This window comes from Seriola lalandi, unplaced genomic scaffold (genome assembly GCF_002814215.2).
Source record: "Seriola lalandi dorsalis isolate HSWRI2012SDOR001 ecotype SW California unplaced genomic scaffold, Sedor1 jcf7180002054419, whole genome shotgun sequence".
Classification (NCBI taxonomy): Eukaryota; Metazoa; Chordata; class Actinopteri; order Carangiformes; family Carangidae; genus Seriola; species Seriola lalandi.
The window spans coordinates 313,876-337,966 of record NW_019524972.1 but is presented as its reverse complement, the minus strand read 5'-3'; the positions used below and the strand labels follow the sequence as shown (position 1 = coordinate 337,966).

The 24,091-nt window shown below is 40.0% G+C and overlaps 2 protein-coding genes across 6 annotated transcripts in view; one reads left to right on the top strand and one right to left on the bottom strand.

The window, feature by feature from the left end:
* The first annotated feature begins 1,888 nt into the window (after positions 1–1,888).
* LOC111657906 (uncharacterized) lies at positions 1,889–7,655 on the top strand. The gene is made up of 12 exons (XM_023410241.2): positions 1,889–2,169; positions 2,329–2,457; positions 2,858–2,986; positions 3,128–3,259; positions 3,343–3,471; positions 3,562–3,690; positions 3,947–4,075; positions 4,229–4,357; positions 5,261–5,389; positions 5,492–5,620; positions 6,286–6,414; positions 6,695–7,655. The coding sequence occupies exons 1-12, from the start codon at positions 1,911–1,913 to the stop codon at positions 6,754–6,756; spliced, it is 1,614 nt and encodes a 537-aa protein (XP_023266009.2). The 5' UTR covers positions 1,889–1,910; the 3' UTR covers positions 6,757–7,655.
* A 2-nt stretch (positions 7,656–7,657) lies between these two features.
* kcnab2a (potassium voltage-gated channel subfamily A regulatory beta subunit 2a) overlaps positions 7,658–24,091 on the bottom strand; it is an 83,487-nt gene continuing 67,053 nt past the window's right edge. For all 5 annotated transcript variants that reach the window (XM_023410246.2, XM_087175147.1, XM_023410244.2 and 2 more), the window contains 10 exons: positions 21,283–21,327; positions 20,690–20,734; positions 20,389–20,432; positions 19,998–20,084; positions 18,337–18,422; positions 18,049–18,169; positions 17,313–17,407; positions 15,811–15,931; positions 13,489–13,577; positions 7,658–11,971 (listed from right to left, as the gene is read on the bottom strand). In XM_023410246.2, the coding sequence (XP_023266014.1) occupies positions 11,882–11,971; positions 13,489–13,577; positions 15,811–15,931; positions 17,313–17,407; positions 18,049–18,169; positions 18,337–18,422; positions 19,998–20,084; positions 20,389–20,432; positions 20,690–20,734; positions 21,283–21,327 (823 nt within the window). In that variant the 3' untranslated portion in view covers positions 7,658–11,881. The remainder of the gene's footprint in view (positions 11,972–13,488; positions 13,578–15,810; positions 15,932–17,312; positions 17,408–18,048; positions 18,170–18,336; positions 18,423–19,997; positions 20,085–20,388; positions 20,433–20,689; positions 20,735–21,282; positions 21,328–24,091) is intronic.

The window sequence follows — 24,091 nt, the reverse complement described above, 5'->3', positions numbered from 1 at the left end:
TACTGTACTATGACGTTTTTATGACTTTTTATGCCTTACTATACTATGACTTTTTATGCCTTACTATACTATGCTGTTTTTATGAATTTTCATGCCTTACTATACTATGTCGTTTTTATGACCTTTTATGCCTTACTATACTATGACTTTTTATGCCTTACTATACTATGCCGTATGTATGACTTTCTATGCCTTACTATACTATGAATTTGTATGCCTTATTATACTATGTCGTTTTTATGACGTTTATGCCTTACTATACTATGACTTTTTTTGCCTCACTATACTATGTCGTTTTTATGACTTTTTATGCCTTACTCTACTGACATTTTTATGCCTTACTATACTATGACTTTTTATGCCTTACTATACTATGCCTTTTTACGATGACTTTTTATGCTTTACTATAATATGCCCTTTTTCTGACTTTTTATGCCTTACTATACTATGACGTTTTAATGCTTTACTATGACTTATTTTGCCTTACTATACTATGACTTTTTATGCTTCACTATACTATGACTATTTATGCTTTAAGATACTATGACGTTTTTATGCCTTACTATACTATGTCACAGCTTGGCTCAACAGCTGGACAACCAGGAAGGGGAAACAACACGACTTGGCATATAAGGTTCAATAATTTATTTACAAAAAGAAAATAACATTTAGGTCAACCAATAACAAAGAAACAATAAATAAAAGAAAGGCCACAGCTGCCATCAGGTCTGCCGGAAGCGTGGGATCATCAATGACACCAACAGCCAGAGTGCGAACAGGGAGGGTAGCCAGAGAGAGAGCGCCCAGACAGGACTTAAGGGAGATGCCTTTGTGGTGCACACCGGGCCCAGGTGTAGCACATCAGGCTGATCCTGATCCCTGCAGTCAGCACCTGAAAAAACAACAACAAAAAGAAAGGGGGACATGTACTGCCCTGTTTGAGGGGTTGTCAACTATGACTTTTTTATACCTTTATTGAGTTTCTATGCCTTACTATACCATGACTTTTTGGGCTCACCATACTATGACGGTTTTTATGCCTTACTATGAAATGTTATACCTTACTATAGTATGACTTCATAACTTACAATATTGTGACGTTTTTATGCCTTACTATACTATGATGTTTTTATGACTTTTTATGCCTTACTATTCTGACTTTTTTATGACTTCTTATTCCTTACTATTCTATGACGTTTTTATGAATTTTCATGCCTTACTATACTATGTCGTTTTTATGACTTTTTATGCCTTACTATACTATGACTTTTTATGCCTTACTATACTATGATGTTTTTATGACTTTTTATGCCTTACTATACTATGACTTTTTATGCCTTACTATACTATGATGTTTTTATGACTTTTTATGCCTTACTATACTATGACTTTTTATGCCTTACTATACTGTTGTCTATTTGACTTTTTATGCCTTACTATACTATGTTGTCTTATTTGACTTTTTATGCCTTACTATACTATGACTTTTTATGCCTTACTATACTATGCCGTTTTTATGACTTTTTATGCCTTACTAAATATGAATTTTCATGCCTTATTATACTATGACGTTTTTATGACTTTTTATGCCTCACTATACTATGTCGTTTTTATGACTTTTTATGCCTTACTACACTGACATTTTTATGCCTTACTATACTATGACTTTTTATGCCTTATTATACTATGAATTTTCATGCCTTACTATACTATGTCGTTTTCATGACTTTTTATGCCTTACTATTCTATGAAGATTTTATGCCTTACTATCCTATGACTGTTTTTAAGCTTACTATACTATGACATTTTATGCTTTACTATTCTGACATTTTTATGACTTACTATACTATGACTTTTTATGCCTTATAATAATATGACTTGTCATGACTTTAAAATTCTATCTTTTGTACATGATTTTTCTTAATAATTTCTTGTTAAATTTAACCATACACGGTGGCTGCTTAGGGCACCATAAAGGCTTTGGCTGGCTCTGCTCACACGTGTTTTTCTGCTCCTGCATGATGACATATGTTTACACAGAGTGTGTAGCAGGCCGGTTCGGAGCGGACTGCCAGCAGCAGTGTGAATGTGAGAACGGCGGTCACTGTGACACACAGACTGGACAGTGCAGCTGTGGCGCCGGCTGGATCGGAGAGCGCTGCGAGAAAGGTGAGCCAGTGAGTCTCTGCTGTGTAACTGAAGCGAAACTAATGAACCTGCAGAAACTTTGTCATGCATGGGAACAGCTGCACTGTGGAAAGTTTGGGACTGGCCATACTGTGTATTTTTGTTAATCATTATCTTTAATTTGCACTGTCCTCTGCTCAGCGTGTGACACAGGCCTGTTTGGTGCTGGCTGCGAGGAGAGATGTCTGTGTGTGCACGGGGTTTCATGTCACCACGTCACTGGAGAGTGTCAGTGTCCTCCAGGGTGGAGAGGAAAACTCTGTGACAAAGGTACAAACCTGCAGTTACAGCCACTGTGGAGCTCTTGCAGCCCCTGGTGGATGGAGTTTGTATGGTTATATAATAATGAAGCTTTTACATTTTTAAAACACCAAAATTCAGGATTAGAGAAAACTTTGACATTTCATTTATTCCACTTGATATTTACTAAATATGATGTATTATGCATTACTTGATATTGTCATTCAGTTTCTCCATATTGTAATTCTATTTCTGCTACTGTTTACTTCCTGGAGGAAGGATCCCTTCCCTCTTGCACTTGTTGAGGTTTTTATCCTCTTTTAAAATCTAATTAAAGGCTTTTTATAGAGTCCTGTGTTTCCGGTCAGTGAATTGGTCCAGTGAGGGATGAAATGTGAAATGTGATATTGCTCTGTTTGTTTTCTTTTAGCATGTTTGCCGGGTATGTATGGGAAGAGCTGTATGCAGCGCTGCAGCTGTGCTCAGGGCACATCCTGCCACCATGTCTCTGGAGAGTGTGGCTGTCCTCCTGGATTCACTGGAAACGGCTGCGAGCAGAGTGAGTCCTGCAGGAGTAATGTTTGTCTGATAAATCCACTGCTGCCATCCATTGTGAAAACTAAGCAGCTTCCCTGATATTATAAAGTCATTAATGCACAAATAAAACACACTGATGGACACTTTTCTCTTTCTCTCTCAGCTTGTCTTCCAGGAACATTTGGGAAGAACTGTAACCAGGTCTGCCAGTGCTCAGAGACAAACCAGCTCTGCCACCCAGTGTCTGGATCGTGTTACTGCGCCCCGGGTTTCCAAGGTCCCAAATGTGACCAAGGTAGGTAGAAAAGCATAATCATACACAAGTGTTAACACAAAGCAGTTTAAGAGATGTAACTCTTATTTGTTGTTAACTTTTAGCATGTGGAGAGCAGCGTTATGGTCCTAACTGTGAAAAGGAATGCAAATGTGAAAATGGAGGGACATGCGTTCCTTCCACTGGAGCCTGTGAATGTCCAGCAGGATTTATAGGAGCACGCTGCAACATCAGTAAGTCCATCAGAAGCTGCGATGGTGACAGTGCATACATAAATGAGCGATACAGTATGTGGTGACTGGTGTGTGTCTTGTTGTTGACAGCGTGTCCAGATGGGCATTATGGAGTTGACTGTGCTCGGGTGGCAATATGTGGAGACGGAGCCGTGAACGACCCAGTTACAGGTCGGTGTGTGTGCATCCCTGGACGAAGAGGAGAGGACTGTGGACATGGTGAGAAGGGGCCCTCTGATCATTTCAAAGTCTGGACTCATTTGCTTGCCATTAGTGTCACTGAGGCTGTTTTTACTGTGATGAATTCAGTCAGGTAATTTTCATACCATTATAAGTTGTTTTTCTTACTGTACTTTTTCGTCATCTTGTATTTGTACTTTACTCGTGATAATGACGCTTCCATATTTAGCTGGTGGTTTGGAGTAAAGCAGGATGTTTTCTTCAGTTTAATTTGAGTATGTGTGTTTGGCCTCAGGCTGCTCTCCAGGCTGGTTTGGAGCCGGCTGTGCCCTGCGTTGTAACTGCAGCAATGGAGGGGTGTGTGACTCTGCGACTGGCAACTGTACCTGTGGTCTGGGCTGGACTGGTGCACACTGTGACAGAGGTGACAACACTCACAGTTCACGTTTCTCATTGCAGTCAAGCTCATTTGTTGCATCAGTTTCTGCTCATATATGATCTGCTGTGGCATGCTGAGTCTAAACACAGACAAGTCTTAAGCCATGAATCTGATTTTTATCCTGTTTTTCTGTCTCAGAATGCCCTGCGGGCAGATTTGGTGCCAACTGTCAGCTGAAATGTAACTGTCAGAATAATGGCACTTGTGACAGAGTGATGGGGACGTGTCAGTGTGGTCCAGGCTACTATGGACATCTGTGTGAACATGGTGAGAACTGAAATATTCCTCTGTGCCACACACCTCCACTGTTGTGCAAAAACTGTTTCTCTGGATGACATGTTCCTTCATTATGGTAACTGCAGTTTGTTTTGGGTTGATCCCACACCATCCTGCTGCTGCCTTGTCTACTTGTGATATTCTGCATATTTTATTGAAGCTCTAATATTATTCACACATTTTCCGCAGATCTATGATTCATTTTTGCATAAAATAAAGTCGGGGTGGGGAGCAACACACTGACCTATCCAGTAGTCACTCTAGATGGATCCTCTAAGAATTGATTAAGAGTGAGAGTTATCATTCAAGTTCATATCGACTTCTTCCAGATTACATTTTTCTAAAATCCTCAAGTTTCTCCGTCCAAGGAAATCTGATGCTGTCAAGGTATAGGGTGCTCAACAAATAATTTCTGGTGCTGTAAAATTCCCACTGGAATCTGCTGTAGAAAATAGTCCCCAACAAATGCATTATTTACTCCTGTTGAAGTAAAGATTGCTAAAATCTACAGTGCCCAGGCTGCTTTGGGAAATGAAGTAATCTTAGGATTTAAGAATTCAATAGGAATGAACAGGCTTTTGGCTGTGCCACAAAGGAAGACTTTGGTCTTCTTCTGGGATTTGTTAACAGTCAGAAAAATATAGAATACCTGCAGCCTTATCCTTGAAAGAGTGGAGTGAGTGGATTAGCATTATTGTGATACACAACAGTAATGATCTGCCAGTGTGACTGAAACAGAGTTGGGTGTCATTTAAAATTTGTCTGACTTTATCTTTGAAGTAAAAGCTGTACTTTTGAAGTGTCAAAGTTAAACTGCTTTATACTTTTTTAATCTAGTGAGAACATTTTAAACCGTAAAAGTCGACTTCAAATCTTGTTCTATGAAATTCTCAGCCTGTCCTCCTGGTCTCCACGGCCCGCTGTGCCAGCTGCAATGCGACTGTATGAACGGAGCCTCTTGTCATCCTGTGTCGGGCCTCTGTGTCTGTCCTCCAGGATATTATGGAGCCCGCTGCCACAGAGGTCAGTCCAATTACTGCTGATAACGCCCAGTAAAATAATGGGATTACTGACGGTTTGTGTCTGATTTCTCCTTTTACTGAGAATCACTTTCACGTCCCTCAGTGTGTGAACAGGGTACCTTCGGTCAGGGCTGTGCCAAGGTATGTGACTGTGAGGACGACGCTCCATGTGATCCTGTGACGGGACGATGCCTCTGCTCCTCGGGGAAGACTGGACCCAGATGTGACATCGGTAACCCTCAATGTTTTCCTAACTTTGAGAACACACACAGCAAAGTGCAGACCACTGTGAATTAAAACACATCGCAGACCTTTTCTTTTTGGCTAACTTTCCTTCATTAGAGTGGCGTCAAGACATTGTTTCAAGTTTCTGTAGAAAGTAGAATTATACTGGTACAACTGGTTGAGGTGGAGCTAATTTGACTATTTTAAACAGCATCTATGGGAAGTTCAATCTACAAAAATGCATCAAATTTTATAAGATGATCATGTTTTGTAGAATATTAATCTGTAAATTAACTAATAAAAATATCCATCAATTAAATGTAGGAGAGTCCAATATAACAAGAAGACGTAAAGTCTCATACTTCCCTCTGAATCGCAAGTAGCATGACAGAAATACTTCAGGAAAGTACCTCACATTTGTACATTGAAACAGTAAAAGTTACTTTCCACCACTATTTGTAAGTCCTTTTACTAATCTCTGGACTGCGTATAAGTGGAAACCTCAGCCACGACCCAGATGAAGCAAAAAATGTTTGCGTAAAGCGAGTTGTACTAGAGATGAGTTGAGTCTTATCTGTTCGTGTACAGAGGTTGGTGACCTGCCTGCAATTTTAACAGTGACTCCACCACTGTTTCGTTTAATTCAACCTCCTCTCCTGTGTTTTGTGTCAGACTGCCGAGCGAATCGGTTTGGGCCCGACTGCACTGAGACCTGCGAGTGTGAGAATGGGGCGCAATGCGACCGACGCAACGGGCGCTGCAGCTGCATGCACAGCTGGATCGGACTCTCCTGTCAGGAAGGTACATAAATGACTAACACACCTTCATCCCTGCTGTCTGAACAATTATCTCGCTTCATTACTTCCATAGAGACAGCAGGTGACAACCTCCATTGACTCTTTAGTCGGAGCAGAGGTGACATTTTGCTGACTGGGGAATAAGTAAATAACTAGTTTAAGTGCTGACAGTGTTCATTAGTGTCTTTGTTTGGGGGCAGAAGTACAAGGCTGCACTTTCTCTTTCGAATGTGAATGTTGTGCATTTGCCAAGCTGGACTTTCTTTTTGTGTGCATTTCCTCAGGTGGACCTCCACGCCTCACCTATGGGAGCAGCAGAGGAGACTCGCAACACAAGTCATTATAGCAGCTCCATCTATCTGGAAGACTCCAACTAGAACTGGGACAGATCAGCGGGTTTTTACTGAAGTGACTCAAGTGAGTGAAAGCTTGTGACAGGAAGTTGAAGCAGCTGGAGGATTTGCATGAAAATAGACTCTCTGAGGAGAACTGCAACTCCATGTTTGAACCCGAGCTGGATTTTTTTTTTGCGTGCCAAAGTGTCCTTTGAACTGTCTGAGCCTGTGGCATCAGTCGGACCTGTCACCAGTGCATTGTTTCTTTCGCTCAAAGTGGAAAACCGCTGTAAAAGAAAACTCGAACACCACCTTTACTCTTCAGGATAAGAATTGTGCCTCAAAAACTACATCCTCACAGTGCAGTGTCAGGAGATTGTGATTGCGTTTACTGCACTTTTGGTATTTTGTTTAATGTTTTGTCCTCAAAATGCCTTTTGCGGGTACTGTATATAAAATAATCTCTAATTTTGTAAGAAAATAGGTGATATTGCTGGATATGATGCAACCATATCACATTACTTGCCAGTACTATGAAGTTGTTTTTCAGTCTATACAAAATGAAGTACTACCCTCAGTCCAATGGTGCTATGGTGCTTTACTGTACTTCAGATGTTTAATAGTATAATGTCACAGTAAAGCACATTCTTGTTGACTAAAGCCTTAACAGATAGCTGGAAGTGTATATCACTTAAGATTACAAAGCTAGCATTCATTGTTTAAATTCTTCCTTTAGGATTGATTTTGTGTATAAATTGCTTCATATTTATATTTAACACAGTTGAATATACCACAAATTTAAAATGCATCTTTTGTTTTCCACTGGATAAAAGAGACTTTGCAGCTCTGCCAAATCTACAACCCAGAATAAGGTTTTACACATGAATGCCAATAAAGACAGACACATAAAGGTTTGTTTACCATTCTTATTTTATCATTATTTCATTTTCATTGAAGATCGAAGCTGTACATCCTGTCTAAATTTCAGATTCAAGCACAGTGCAGATAGCAACGCCTGCAAAAGAAAATTAAAAAAGAAAAGAGAAAAGGCAGAGGTGATCACAACCAGAAATATATACAAAGGTCAAACTATGTACAGGAGATACCAGGCGCTCACTATGTCGTCTTCAGAGTGAATTCAGTCCACCATTGCATTCACTTCAGAGCATTCCTCATAACGCATACACAACACAAAGAAATTGCTTCTTTTTGTCAGTCTTTAAACTGATACAATACAGATAGGAAAAATGCAGCATGATGAAAAATAAAATAAAAACAGTTCTTTAGATTCTCTCTACTGCATTAAAGGCTAAAACATAAAAAATATATTCTCTGTATAACCTAGAACCTTCTGTAAAATAAGCTCTACCGATCTGTGGGTCTGGTTTCATTTCTGAACTAGTCAATATGTTAGAACAGCAAATATGATGAAACTAGGACCACTTAAAGCACAAACTTCTCTAACTGCACTCCAGCCTCAAAACATTAAGAGTTATTTCTACATTGGGCATTAACCTGTAAAAGCACAAAATCTTTGCTGGGCAGGTCAGCACAGTGTGGAATAACACTGATGGTCACACAAAATGCACAGAGATATCATTGAAAAGAAAAGTTTGGGAAATGTGCTTATGTGCTTTCTGGCTGAGAGTTAGAAAAGAGTAGTATCAATCTTCTCTGTCTGTTCAATATGAAGCTACATCCAACAGCTAACTGAGCACAAAGACTGGCCACAGAGGGAAACAGCTAGCCTGGTCAATTAGCACATATCTCTGGTTTAACCTGAACAAAATCCAGTGTAAAAACACCATTGACGGGGGCAATTAAGAGAGAACCGAACAGCCTCCTTTTTCCAAAATACAGCACTCTAACCATGAATATTCATGCAAATGCAACTAAAAATGAACCTCATTTTAAAACCGCTAACAATTCCTTTTGTAATTAATCTAATTTCTGAATGTCTATTGCAGGCATGAAAAGAAAACAATCCTCATAATGTCATTTTCAAGAATAATTTTCTTCTGAGACATGTCCGTTGCGACATTTTAAATAACTCAAAACATTGTCAAACATGGTCAGGGTGGACGAGACAACTAATACCAGCTAGAGGTGGTCGGATCGATCCTACCGATACAATGACTTGTTTTTGTATCGATACTAGCGTCAATAGAATCGATAAAAAAAAAACAAAAAAAAACAACTTGATCCAGGATAGATCACATCCTGGGCACATGAACACTTACTGCTGCAACATTTAAATCTCTCCTGCGGCCATGTTCATGTGCGCAGGAATCACCTTTAGTTCAGAGAATTCACATAATGAACATGTCTTATTTACGATTAACAACTGTGTCATGTTCAAATCTAAATGTAACAACAGGGCTCTACCCTACAAAGAATGGTACAAAGACAACACATTACCTGCTAGTAACAGAAAGTGTGGGTGCTCCTGGTTTTACTTGGAATTGGATTGAAACCAAATTCTCTGGTATCACTCACACCTTAATAGCAGCTAGTGGCAATGCTAACAAGCTAAGTACAAGGTGACAATTGCTCCACCTGGTAGATTCTGTTACCTTTGGACAGAGTTAAGCTAGATGTTTCCCTGTTTCCAGTCTTTATGCTAAGCTAAGATAGCCAGCTGCTGGCTGTAGCTTCATATCAAGCAGACCGACATGGGAGTGGTATCAGTCTTCTCATTTAACTCTCGGCAAGAACGCAAATACATGTATTTCCCAAACTTTGCCTTTTAAGTCTCAAACTTCCTCTCCACTCTCGGCGGATGAAAATATTAAGACACAGAACTCCACAGACTAATGAAATAAATATTCTTTGCTTTTCTTGTTTTTTTTTCTTCTTCTCAGAAAACAGCATCAGCTTGCGCCAGTTTGATTCACTCAGACATACAAGACACAGCAAATCAAACGTATACAGGGATCAACTAACGCAACAGGCTAAAGCAAGGGATTAGTTTGGTTGTCCCCCCACCACCCCCCCACAAGATCAACAGCAGAGACATGAAATCACTTTACTGTTGTTAAAAATCACAGAGGAGCTGACTAAACCTCATCCGCACAAATCCACACAACGACACTCACTTTGATTATTCCCTTCCACTTAAACTGAGAAACACCTACATCTCATTCATATCATCATTCGCACTAATGTGACAGTTTTCTTTACTTGTACTTATATTTTTTTCTGCTAAGAATCAGTAGTTTCAGCTGTTAGTAAAGACTGTTATCTACACGTGTTAGTAAGGGGAGTAGCATGTCATTGCTTCTCCTGTAGGTACTGTAGGCTGGGTGACGAGAGTCCATGCTTTGAGGATGTATAACATGCTATCCACTTGTGCTTTAATCACAGTAAGAGAGCACCCAAAGGAGAAAGAATGATATAGGGTGGTGCCAAATTCTGCAATAATACTTCTGACACGTCTCAAGTCGTATGGCGCTTGAAACGAACCTTATGATCCTAAAATATTTAGCTGTACTATGCATTCTGTATATGAAGGACATTTGTTAACTAGTATAACAGCATGGTCAAGTAAAGATATATATGGAGTAAAGTCTGTACCATAGATAACAAGCTGGACAGCACATGCGTCAAGATGAGTTCTATAATCTTGCAGGAAGTGAGAGTGAAACACTCAGGTGTGTCGTCAAAGAGAGAAGAAGAAGAAGATCTTTGGCTCAAGCCACGCTAAAACATCACTGGTCCTCCCCAGTGTCCACACATGAAAGAAAGACAGACAAAGAGTAAATACAACCTCCCGACCATGTGCACGCCAACACACAACTAAAACCACCTGCTCCATTCCCTGAGCTGCTGCCACTCACTGATTAACTGGAAACACCAACTCTTCCTCGCAACAAACGCCACATCCACCAGTCATTGTTCCCGCATATACTGGGTACATGAGACCAGTCGGCCAAGCTGTCGAGCTGTTTGTCTACGCCAAAGCCCACAGCACAGTCTGATGCAACTGTAAATAAGGCAAAAATACTTGAACAGAATTTGATCAAGGAGAAGTTTCCATGAGATGTGGTGCCAGCACTGATATGACCACTTCCTATACAATAAATCCTCAGTCTGAAAAAAAACAGAACAGAGGCTGGGTAACACGGTGAAGCAGGACACTGCGTTTGATTTAATACAGCAGCAGCTTCTACCGTTTGGGATGAATAAATAGCTAATCTCTTCAGTGGCAGTTGCCCAGACATCGGCCCACGCTCCTGGCTTGTCATCACGGACTGTTCACTGGTCAAGGACGGAGGAGGAGGCTCCCAGGCAGAGGGCGGTCATTGCCCCTCGTCCTCTCGGCCCTGGCGAACACAGGACTTCACCGCCACGCTTTGACAGCAGGAGTGTCAGAGCATCAGGCTGGACAATTGCACTGCCAGTAAAGACACAGTGGGAGGATGAGGAGAGGGAATTATCAGGAGGCTATGCGATTCTAATAGTGCAATGGCTGTGAGATAAGACTATTGTACAACCCATCCTCTCCCTTCCTTATAACAATACTAAAGTGCTGATTGTTAAAGCCCACGATAGGCTTGTACACTGATGATGTCGACAACACAAACAAATTCAGAGAAACCGTGACGGACTCGTACAGTACACAGGTGTTTGTAAACAGAACGTTTGAGGAACAAATGCATGGCTATGGTACATGTGCAACAGGGTAGTTCTCGTATATTCATACAGTATGAACTTCATCTTCCTTTTAGTTGCATTCAGTTTTAGAAAAAAGCAGAAAAAAAAGAATTCTGGCTGCCAAGCAAGCGTGTGCTTTTTTTTTTCTTTTTTTTTTAAAAAGGTATTTTTCTCTATGGTTTTAAAATACGTTCAGCTGAATTGAATGTATAACTGATTTAAGTATGAGCGCATATCCCTCTTCCACTTTTGTCTTTCTTTGTCAATCCCTTCCTTTCCTGTGGAGGTGACTGTATTTTTTCCCCCTTTTCTTATCTTATCCCTGTAACTCTAAATGAGGTGCCCTGGGTGGCCTTGGTGTGGCCAGACTCATGCGCCAGGGTCTCACTCAGTAAAAGCTCAAGCAAACAGAGGATCAGGCAAAGGTGGGGCACTGCGGCTGCAGGCCGGGTGCAGCCCTGCCGGGCGGGGCCGTGCTGCACGTTAAGAGCGGTAGTCCTTTTTACTGTACGGCTTGTTCCCCAGGATGCTGTCCACCTCGTGTGTGATGGAGGACGACAACTTTGGAAGAACCTGTGATGGGAGAGAGAAACAAACAATTAACATGTTCTCTTTTACATTTCCTATCAGTGCCTTTGGTCATTCTTTAACTGTCTTTAGAGAAAATCAACAGTAGTTTGCATTTTCATATCTCAGCCTCTAGATAGCGCTCAAGAGTGACTTGAATTTTTTGTAGTCGTCACCAACTTTTTGGCTTCTAACCAAAGACTGTACAGTTTCTAACACTTCGCCTCCAATACAACAACCAATTAAAATCAGGCAAGCAGGCAATAGTACACATGATCTTCAAGTACAGACTGTATAAAGCAGTGCATGTGGTTGATATTAAAATACTTGTTACTTTTTTTTTCCCAGCTCATTTCAGTGCATTTAAATTGAACTCAAATAAAGGAATTATCACCAAAATGTACTTTAATTATTGCAGTGTAAGAACTCATTACAGCAGAATTTGTTGTTTGTCGCACTATCTGGTGGTTCAATCTATAACCATGTATCATATTTTATAAAGTGATAATAGATTTTGTATCCACAGCAAAAAGAAAAAAAAAAGAGTGCATTATTTCCCCAGAAATTTAGCGGAGAAGGAAGTAGTGTATACACCTCAGGTTGTAATTAATTGATTTTAAAAGATATTGAGTGTGGGATTATTATTCTGGTGGTAAATTTATATTGATTCTGAATATTTATTTAAATATATATATATTTTTTTTAATAAAAGAAAGATCAAAACAAAGATAAATTAATATGTTCCATTAAAACTGTAACCTTTCCTTTACAGGAGTTCAGAAAAATGGTTTTAAAAAAAACTTTAATATGATGCAATTAAATGCAAAGTATTCCCATGTAGAAAATATAAAAGAGAATTTGTTCTCTAATTCTCTCTTCCCACAGAGTAGGCATGAAGCAAATGCTGTAATGAACTGAAAAAATTTGTATTTGGACATTCTTTTCAGCTCAGGGACTGTTTCTATTTCAGGGTCTGTGATGTAAAATTCCCAGTAAAAGGAAAACTGCAGAGCCCTGGGGAAATTTGAGCATAGCATTTCAAAACTGAAATATCAAATGTGCTAGGGGAGAGGAAACATATAGCGTGCACCCATCTAGTATACTAATGTGTCTACACACACAAAGCGTCAGAATAGAAGAGTGTAGCAATGCTCTTTACTGCAGGCCAGACATAATGTGAGAAGAGAACGTAGACCCCCACCGGTCTGAAAACCCCATTAGAGGAGTGCATCTTATCAGGAGAGGTAGAAGTGGCCATAAGCTTGCCTCCAATCCCCCTGGCAACTGATATGCTGCTGACCTTATTAACTCGGTACAGTAAAGCACCCAAGCATGCAGCAACAAACTGCCCATGAGGCCGAGCTGTACCCAGGAGATGAGGCTGCTGTTACGGACTGTAAGGCACAGATACGGGCCTGATGAAACAGATCAGGTCACATTTTCACAAATTAAACCACTGATTTGCTCTGTAGGACAACAGACACGTGTACACTCACAAACATACATTCATTTTGTAGCCTCACCTGTATCGCTCCTATGTTTTCCATCAGCTGGTCAGTGTTGGACGCCCCTAAAAGGACAGAGCTCACCCCCTCGTTCCGTAGGCACCACGCTGCAGGAGACCAGTAAACAGCAATGACACCCCCAACATGACTATGGACAGACACACACACACACACACACACACACACCATCCCTCGAAACACACACCATAAATTCACACCAGTCTGATTTTCTTTTAACACACTAAATGACATTTCCTTTACAAAAACCTGGTAAAACATCAAAGCTACTGCAACACTTTGTCCAAAACTACAGCTTGCCTCAAACCTTCACACTAAAACCCTCCCAGTGTGGAAGAAACATTCAGATCCTTTACTTAAGTACAAGTAGCACTACCACACCAGAAAATACTCAACATGTAAAAGTACCAAAGTAATATCAGCAAATGTACTTTAAATAGCAAAAGCAGGAGTACTCATTGTGCATCAGTGTTTATTTACTAGAGCTGCAACTAACAATTATTAGCACTATCAATTAATCTGGCGATTAGTTTCTTGATTACTTGTTTAGTCTACAAAATGTATAAATAGTGAAAAATGTCCACCCCAGTTTTGCAGAGGCCAAGGCGACATCTCTCAACAATTTGTTTTGTCCAAAACCAAAATATATTTAGTTTACAATGTGCTCACCACTGAGGAGCTGAAACTATGGATTTTTTTTTTTTTTGCTTTGCCACTTTTGCTTCGGAAAAAAAAAATCACCTAAAAGAATAATCAATTACCAGAGCAGTTACAGATTAATGTCCTGTCGATCGACAAATCAATCTTTTCCAGCTGTACTACTTACATATCATCATATATTATTTTAATATTACTTCTGAATTAACATAAAGCCAGTATTTTATTATTGTTGCTCCTAATTTACTTACCAAATTACCTGTAAAATTAATGTGGAATAGAACGTACAATATTTCATAAAACATAGTTAAGTACAAAAAAATTGGACCTCAAAATAGTCTACCAATTAGCTCTACACCAGTACTGCACTCTGCTAATCTTATGCAGGGAATGTGCTTTCTTTAGTGATCTCTCTAAAGAAACCAACACAAAAGAGCCATTTCTGCTTGATGTGCTATCATAAGTGTGAGTTCTATTATGCAATACAACTGCATGCTCCTGCAATTGAGCAGAATGTACTTGTAAACAGATTTTAGCATAAAGGGATGGAGAATTTGCTGTAAAAACAGTGGGATTTATGACTCTACAAAAATCTTCCACCAACATGAGCATATGGCCAAAAAGACAACAGTTGAAGGTCTTCCACTAGACTGAAGAAAAGTAGACCTCCCCTCAGGCCACTGAGATACTCACAACATTTATGAACTCTATTCTCCCACTCACAACTACAGTCTGACCCCTGAATTTACCACTTGCTCCAGCAGCACCAGGCCTCAGCATCAAGCCAAAGGCAGGAAGAAGTCCGTCATTTTTATATAGTTTTCATTCAATACTCTAGTGCCACAATGGAGTGTAGAGGACTACATCGTAGATATAAATCTCTTCTGTTGCCTTCAGGAGCGCTAGAAGGATTTATGGTAATTGGGAGGGATGAGGGTGTCCACTAATGGGCCGTGAAACCTAATCTATGACACTGCATTACCGAGAGGGTGAAAAATCTGCTGTGATCCATGCTGAGATACGAGACAGAGTCCCAGATTTACTTGCTGAGTCCCTCAAGACTGACGCTTTAACAGCTCTCGCAGGAGTGTGCTTCTTTGGGGTTTGCACATTCTCACTTTCCTGCCCGGCAGTGAATCGATATCGGTCACTCAGTGGATTTATGTCTGGGATGCTATTTTAATGCTGACACTGGAAACTGTTAAATACATGTTAACACCAGGGAAAACCACATACCTGCATATAGAAATATACTGTTAACACATTTGCATCCCATATGTTGATATTTACATCATCACTGTCTTAATATATTCAAGGGACTGTGCCAAATCTTTAAGAGGTAATTTTGTTACTTTTCCTTTTGGATCCTGAGAGACAATGAGAGAGGTTGAAGATGAGTTAATGTCCTTTTAAAATACACTGTTTATTTTTTATTTTCTTATATCTATATCTATATATATCTATTTGTTTAATTATTTTCTGATTAAAAACTGCAGTAGATACAACACAGACTCTCTCACACACACACACACACACAGCACAACACAACACAACACACTGACAATCAAACCAGACAGCACCAAAGGTGCTGATCTCAGCCCGTCCGAGGGAGAGGGACGGACAGACAGACAGAAAGAGAGAGAGCGGCAGAGTGTATCTGCGTACCGATGGCGAGTTGGGGCAGAGTGCAGCCCAGCCGCTCCGCGATTGCCTGCAGCTCTTTCAACTTCGCCTGCTGACGCCGGCCCTCCTCACTCAAGATCTTGTCCTTCAACCACTGGTAACCCTGTCAAAAACACAGCACACCTGCTCAAAAACACAGCCCTGCTCACACGGCTGCGCTGCAGCTCCTGTGTCACCAGGGCCTGTTTTTAAACACGTGACTGTCTCCTGCTATCTACACCTCAGCCAGGGAAACGTATCTCCAGCTAAGCTTACTGAAATACTGAATATTCAGTTCATTATGTCATAATTACAAAGTTAAAATAGAAAAATTCTTAAAAGAACTATTACTGTTGTTGAAATTATATAGTAGCTGTCTAATTTTTATATCTCAATGTTAGAACCAAAGAGTATCAAAAGGTCAGGAATTATACTGTAGCATAATGCTATTACTAGCACACTAGCACCAGAAGGAATAATCACTGAGTTAAAGAGCCAAAATACCACAAACATCCACAGGCAACACTGAACCAAACAGGAAGCAGCACATTCCACACAAGTCGCCAAAGATACTGCACAACACCAAGATGGAGATCTAGGTTCATGAACCAGGAGAGGTCTAATCGACAGTCACTGACACGCAATCCACAGATACACAACATGCCACTCCACCACAGGGACAGATCATTGCATTAATTCAGGTGTTAGCTCCTGTGTAACGCAGAGGTGCAGTGAGTTATCTTTATGTTTAAAGGTCATGATGAGAAATGGCAAACTGCATGTGTTACTACTATTGTTTTAAGTAAAATTATCAAAGTAATTTGAATTTGACATAATGGGAAGTGTGTTGTTGTTGCTGATTAAACTCTGTTACCACACACTTGCTGAGTTTATCTGTCACTTTAAAGAGAAATATTCCACTGGGTTTCTGAGTGCTCACTGAACTAAATCTTTGAAAGTTTTTCTCCACCTCATTAATGTTTGGTTAAAGTGACTGTTTTGCTCGCTTATGCTTGGAGCAAAACAAGTCTTTCAAAAAATGATTCTAGGTCACATATGAGTCGTCTGGATTAACAAACTGAACTGCTTCATGATTCATCTACCAATGTAATTCTTTAGCTTCAGTTTAAAAAGTGTTGGTGTACATCAGGGTAAATTAAAAAACAATTGTTAGTGTGCACGCACGCCGTACTGTCATGGTTCTGTGTGAATGCATTGCTGTGCACATGTATCATGTGGCTCATGTGCGTTAAGATGACACCAGCTGGCAAACAGTGTCGAACAACACTGCTTGTGAAGAGGTACACAGTGCATGGCGTCAACATGGCACTGAAAACACACAGATATATGTGATGTTGCACAGAGTATACAGAACCTGAAAGACACAAACACACAATAAGCAAACAAACAACCAGCAACCAGTAGGGAAAAGATCACAACAGCGACACCAGCACAAATGATCAAAGTGGGATAAAGACAGAAAACAGCCAGTGAGGTTCGTCTACCTTCAGAGAGGCCCGAGAGTAGGGAGGCACCCTGCCGTCATATTTCCCTGAGATGATCCCACAGGCCAGTGGTGACCATGTCATGGCCCCCACACCTGAGAACACAAACACGTGATCATCAACATCGCTGGAAAACAATAGCTTACTTTCTCAAAGGATTATAATATAAAATTTGGTCTTTAGAAGGAAAGGGATAATAGCAACACCACATTCCTGCTGTTTGAGTTTTAATCCATTTGGTCTGATTCTTCTTCTCAAACTGGATTTTAAGTTGGGCCTGTTTTTGTTGACTTGGTAGATTGAGTACAGCAGCTGGCTAAAGAGAATCTGCAATGTCAGAAAGGACTCCTTTTCTGTCATCTGCCAGTCAAGCTTCAGACTGCCAATTGTTTATGTGACAACTTATATAAGACTCAAACCTGGATGACGTCAGCTCATGTGCTGTTGCTTTAGATGGACAGTGTCACAGCCACTGAGAATTTACAGCGTTTGTTGAAAACTGCTGTCATTCAAAAAAGATTTCAGTAGCGTATTATGACGATGAACCCTGTGACAAAACATTCACTTATCTTCTCGGGTCAGTTTTTATGAAATAATGTATTTAAAACACGAAGCATTGTTGGTGCAGAATTTGTGTCCAGTATTTTGCAGTCACTTAATTCCTCTATCCCTACTGTACTTGAGAGAAGACTTAATCTAATAATCCATGCAAAGCCACAAATCCATGACTGCTCACCTATCTTATGGAAGAGCTCAGGTAGCTGCACCTCCACCTTCTCTCTCTGGAACATGTGATACTCAGCCTGCTCACAGATGGGAGGAATCTGGTTGAACTGTCGCGCCACAGAGTACGCTTCCTACAGGGAGACATGGAAGAAACAAGATTAGAGCCATTTACAGGATCAGCATTAAACAGAAACATCTAAGATAAAGCAAAGTGAGAATTAATTCCAACCTCTTGAAAGAAGGAAAGAATCCTAAAAGGTATATTGGCAGTCATCTACAGAGATAAATTAAGTCTCACCATAATCTCCATTGGGCTCCAGCGGGATGTTCCCCAGTACATGGCCATGCCTTGATTGATCACATGGGTCATTGCTCGAACCGTTTCTGCAAGTAAAAAGACACAAAAATGTTAAAAACAGCTTTAGTGATGGTGTCAACCTGCTGTGTTTGCAGCATAGTATTATTACAACCATGTTTTTCATTTTCTATATCTCTCTCTATAGAGCAGATAATGTGCTGAGTTCCTACTGAATGTGTATCTGAGTTCTTTATTCTTATAAAAGATGTGCGTTATCATTTGCAATCCAAATGGACAGGGGCCATTCAGCAGAAATGTGGAAAAGCTGATTATGTGAATCAGAATGGAGAGTGATTCATTCTGAGGAGGATGACATCTATCCACAACAAGGCATACGTGAATGACAGTAACGTAAAAATACACTAGAATCTGTCTTTTTTGATCTGCAACGTGCAACAAAAAAGAGGCAGGTGAAGTAAATTGGAGATGACAGGCATGTTTGCACCAGTTCAAATCTTTGCTTATATACAAAACTGGATGACAGCTTCTGTATTTTAAGCACAGTAGGTTAAAAAATGTTTGGTTCTATAACATGAAAAATATTTTAAGGATTTTTTCAATTAATGTACTGACCAGGCTTGACTGAATGTTACGCAGAGTTCAATCTCATGTTCTTCTCTCAACATCACTTTATTCTATTTAAAGCCTTCAGATCAGGGATTTAAATGTACAACAATATCTAACCCTGTGTGACCGTGAATTAAACCTCACATTATCCAACTGTAATTTCCATCTTTTCGTTGGTCGACGTGACCCACTGTCAGTGACCGCTGACCAAAATATCAAACATGTTAGATAACGATCAGGGTGTCCCCGACAAGATCAGGAGCACAGGAGAGCAATTGTCAGGAGTGTTGTCAGCTCTCAGTAATCCTCCATCCATCCACTCCTCTTGCTGATGTGCTGTTTCTCAAAACTTTCTTGGCTTAACAAACCAGCCCTCCTTTCATCTAGTGGGTGCTTGGCTTAAGAGGGTTTCTCTGTAAACTGAAAGAACAGCAGTTCACCTCCTTTTCACCGTGTATACTGCCCTTTAGCTATAGCCAGAATTAAATGTACCAGATGGTTTAACCACTGTAGATTTGAAGGCATGGACTCAGAGCTGTCCGTGCAAACTGTGTGCAATCTTTAAAAGGGCAGATGGGCAAAAGAATCGCCTTGACTTTCACATCAAACAACACCTGCTACTTCTGACTAACAAGACATTAAAGTATTGTGAAAGAAAGAGCCTGAGCCGGTGATGCATCAAACTGAAGGCATGAAGATGACCTGTGACCCGACTGTAACCCAAAGAGGAACTCTGACACAGGAGCAGATGGATACAGTGTGACCAGCTGAACCCACACACAGTTAGCCCACTGCCATTTAAAGGTCTCCAGCATCAGTATCTATCTATCCTCATTCTGACTGTGGAGGTGGAGGACAACATGCAGCATTTAAAAATAGATATTTCAGTAACAAGAGGTTTATATATCCCAGCCTTCACTTTGCAGTAGTCATAGAGACAGAAAAGAGGGGGGTTTGTTAGTTGTAATATGACAATACACAGGGAAAACATGGTTAAGTGTGTGAGAGTGTGAGAAAAGCAGAAGAAGCATTACCTTCCATAGGTGTATTAGGGTCCGGTCTGTTTGCAAAAACCACATCCACATAGTCTAACTGCAGTCTTTCTAGAGAGGCCTTTAAACCTAAAAATAAGCACCACAGTAAATAAGTGATAGTGAATGTCTGTTGTGTTACATTATTAAGTTCTTCATAAACACCCAGACTACAGTTTATACTGCCAAGTTATCAGTGCATAGGATTTTCAAACAATTTATTTTTACAGGGCCATTGTACCAAAAAGTTTTCTCGGCAACTCCAATAAACCCAAGAGTATGTCAATTATTAAAATGTAGCCTTGTTTCCCTTGAGCCAGAACAACTTATTAGGAAGTATTTTGTTGTTGCTGTGTCAGCATTTAATCCAATAATCTGCAGCGCTGCTACTTACCTTCTATAATGTGTTTTCGGGATAAACCCCTTTCAGTCTCCGCTCTGGAAAAATAAAAAAATAAATAAATAGACCTCGGTTTATGAAAGGTTATTTGAAATATAACACGAGCTGCGCCTCCTGGATGATATAATATCACATATCCTTTGTGAAATATGATCTAATAAATGTTTCAGCTTTACTGAAAGTACCTGACAACAGATTAGTTTGGATGACGCATGATCCCATTACCAGGAACATCAGTCAAGGAGTGGAGAAAAATTATACATTTCTCATTTGGAAGCAACCAGATGAAACTTACTTTCCACCCCAGAAGATCTTTGTTGTTATCACCAGACTTGAACGTCTGAAAGTGGGAAATGAAAACACATCTGTTACAACAACCTGCCAAACACAGAGAGTTATAGCCAAAAAGCCTCATGCGTTGGGAGTTGGTGATATCTGAGGTCTACACAAACCTTATATTATACAATTAACAAGATGAAAAGCTCAGACACATCCTCTCAGTGATAATGCATTTCTACCTTACTCCTTCAATGTCACACTCACCCACATCCCACAGTAAGTGTGACTGTGCCAGAACTCGGCCAGCGCCAATGAAAGAGTGTTGTAGGTGTATAACCTGACAAAGCTATACAAATGCCAATCCAGGACAGATAAAGTAGATGACAAGGCACTAGAAGTTCATCCATTATTCAGCGTCTTTGAGGAGGGACACAGGAGTGTGGGCATGGCACGGCGGCCCGCATTAATCTTTCATCTGCCTACCTTACCGTTCCAGTTCACAACACGCAGCCTCCCAATATGTGCAAGGAAGGAGATGATACAAGATTAGGGAGGCTGGCTGGGACGGAAATTAAAAAACACCAAACCCAATTTAAGTGTGCATCATACCTCCACCCTTTCTTCTTTATGATGTTGCCGAGCACCACCTCTGCCCTGCGGAGCAGATGGAGAGAAGGCGTGATTGAATAAAGACAGTCTTAAAATGATAAGAATGTTTATACCCAACTGTCTGAGGGATGATTTTGATGCCCTAAATTTAAAAGAAAAAACAGTCCAACTCTGCACACATAACAATATTAATAATAATAATAATAATAATAATAATAATAATAATAATAATAATAATAATAATAACAACAACAACAACAGTATAAATGATATATAAGGGAGCTTTCATTGGTAAGTACACCTGTTTAGGACTGGTGAGTGTGAACTAGCTGCCAAGTCAGAGTCAATAGGGCCTGGGCTCAGATCTGCTTTGGAGTTGGTCATCAGCAGCCACAGGGGTGCTAATGATTGGCATTACCTTCGACATGGGGCTCATTAGGACCAGGCAGAAACCTGTCAGTAGGATGTCTCTCCAGTCCTCCTACTCTGACAAATAATGAGACACCTCCTTGTAACATAGCCTCCCATAAAATGTATTTGTTCAACTCTGAGAGGTAAAACACAGCAATTACTAAGATTTGTTTTGGATTCATTTTGGGTGCATCGATGAATGACGTTAGCTGCTCTAACTGATGCAATTTTCAAATAAATTACATTTTGTTGTCAAAACCGTGCGCAACTACAAGGACCATAATTAATCTCGTCTATGACACAGCGCATTAGTGCTCCTGTCAGTCGCAGTGCGGCTGTGTCGACACACGCTGAGTGGTGGCTCCTGGCTGTGGTAATCAGATGGAAGTTTAAACAGTCAGCTAAACGAGATATACTTGTACAACTTGTACCACTGACAAACTGACATGTCTGTATAAATGTTACTTACTGGGATTTTTATATGAAACACAGTGAGGAAAATTCACATATTTTCTAACCTGGATTTTATTCTCATAATTGTGGCCATTTCTGACAGGATTAATCTATCACAATGCAATTAGCTACATTGGGTAATTCAGGGAGCTAATTTCTTTGTTTCCTTTTGGTCAGACTAAGAGACAATTAGAGACAGTTAATTAATTTTATTGACCTTTTTTTTGTAAAACTGAAGTAGTGCAGTCTGGTTTTGTTCCCTAAATTTCAACTACAGAACCCGAGTCGAAAAAACACTGGAATTATCTTCGAACAGGACACTGATAGTCCTCCCTCCTGACGTTGCTGAAATGAACTAATAATAGAATCAGAGTGATAAATTTGCCAGGCCGATATATAATTGGATTTTGAAATTGGAATCCCAAATATCGATATGAATATCAAAACCTCAGGATTGTTTGACCTATAGCTGATGACAAACAACACAGTAACCTCAATGCGCTAGAAAAACCTGTTTGATATTTTATGCAAAGTGCTGTTACTGTTAACCAGTAACCTTTGTTTTGAAAAGTGCAATATAGATAGATTTATAGCATTGTGTGTGTCAGTGCCAACACTTTGTAGGTCCATTGATGTGAGGAAGTGTGAAAATTGATTGAACTCAAAAATATATGAATTCATATTACTTTTTTAGGATATTAAGGGCATTGACACAATGTTAATTTTTCCTTTTGTTTGTCTATGTTTTGTTCTGAAGGGTCCTGCTTTAATATTAAAGCCCAAATATGTGCTTTTATTATTTATTTCCTTCCTCTTTGTTTGTTACTTATTAAAAAGGTAAATTCAATAAAATATTAATACCCAACCCCACACCAAAAAAAAAAAAAAAAGGAAAAATCTTTCTTCTCTGTACTGATCCAACGAGCAGCGTGGGTACTGTAGGTGCTGCACTACTACTCGCTGGTCCAGACCTATCCAGCTGGAGCCACTACTTTTTAAACAACGAGCACTCAAGCACTCCCGAGAGCAATAATGTGTGTGTTTGCGTGCATAATAGTATGTCTATGTGTGTGTCTCTAGCAAATACCCACACGATGATCTGTGTGTTGCCCTTCGGAAATGTGAGTAATGTGAGAGCCCAAACATAAGGTACAGTGTGCCCTGAGCAGGTTAACTTTCTTCATCCATTAATTAGGTCTTTATCCCAGTGCCGAGGCGATGTTATGACTTACAGCACAAGCAATGGCGTAATGCTGCATTATTCATGGATTTAAGATATTTTATTACTTTCAGATTTCTATGTAATTATGCTACCAATTTGTCACTGGTCTCACACAATATACTGTAATTACTATGCATCTAGAGCACAATGTCTGAGCCTGAAAGAAAATGAAGATGGAATTTTTTATTCTGCCAATTACTCGCACTTTTAATTGCTTTGAAGCCATGTGTTTGCTGATAACAGCAGCGAAAGGGGATAAGCAGAATATGTTTATTCGTGCAATTACACATATTTATTCCTATATTGAGAAACAGTAGCTTGTATATTGGGATGGATACGCTAGTTAAATAACACAGTCAATATATAAATATCGCTATATGTTGAATGTTCGTTTTGTGACCATTTCTCTGTTTTGTAGAGCTAAGGCTAAACAAACACGCAACACAAACAGCCAGAAACTGCCAAGTGCTGTGCATGAGCAGGGCGAGGAGAGTGAGCACAGCTTACAAACCTTATTTATCTGTCCACTATCGCAACCCAGAATCAACAATACAGCAGCCGACTGTACAGCCACCACTTCACGTTCTCTGAGTCTGACTGATGACGGAATCACAGTTAAGCCAGAACCAAAGACTTCACATGAAAGCTGTCTCTATTCTGATGTGCAAAGTGTGAGATTTGTTCCTCTCCTGTGTATGTGCGTGTGTGTGTGTGTGTGTGTGT

Bases quoted from the DNA above. Each gene is read 5' to 3' on its own strand.
- LOC111657906 (XM_023410241.2), top strand. From the start codon at position 1,911: ATGATTTTTCTTAATAATTTCTTGTTAAATTTAACCATACACGGTGGC. The intron at 2,170-2,328 runs GTGAGCCAGTGA...TCCTCTGCTCAG, and splicing joins CGGAGAGCGCTGCGAGAAAG to CGTGTGACACAGGCCTGTTT. The intron at 5,621-6,285 runs GTAACCCTCAAT...GTTTTGTGTCAG, and splicing joins TGGACCCAGATGTGACATCG to ACTGCCGAGCGAATCGGTTT.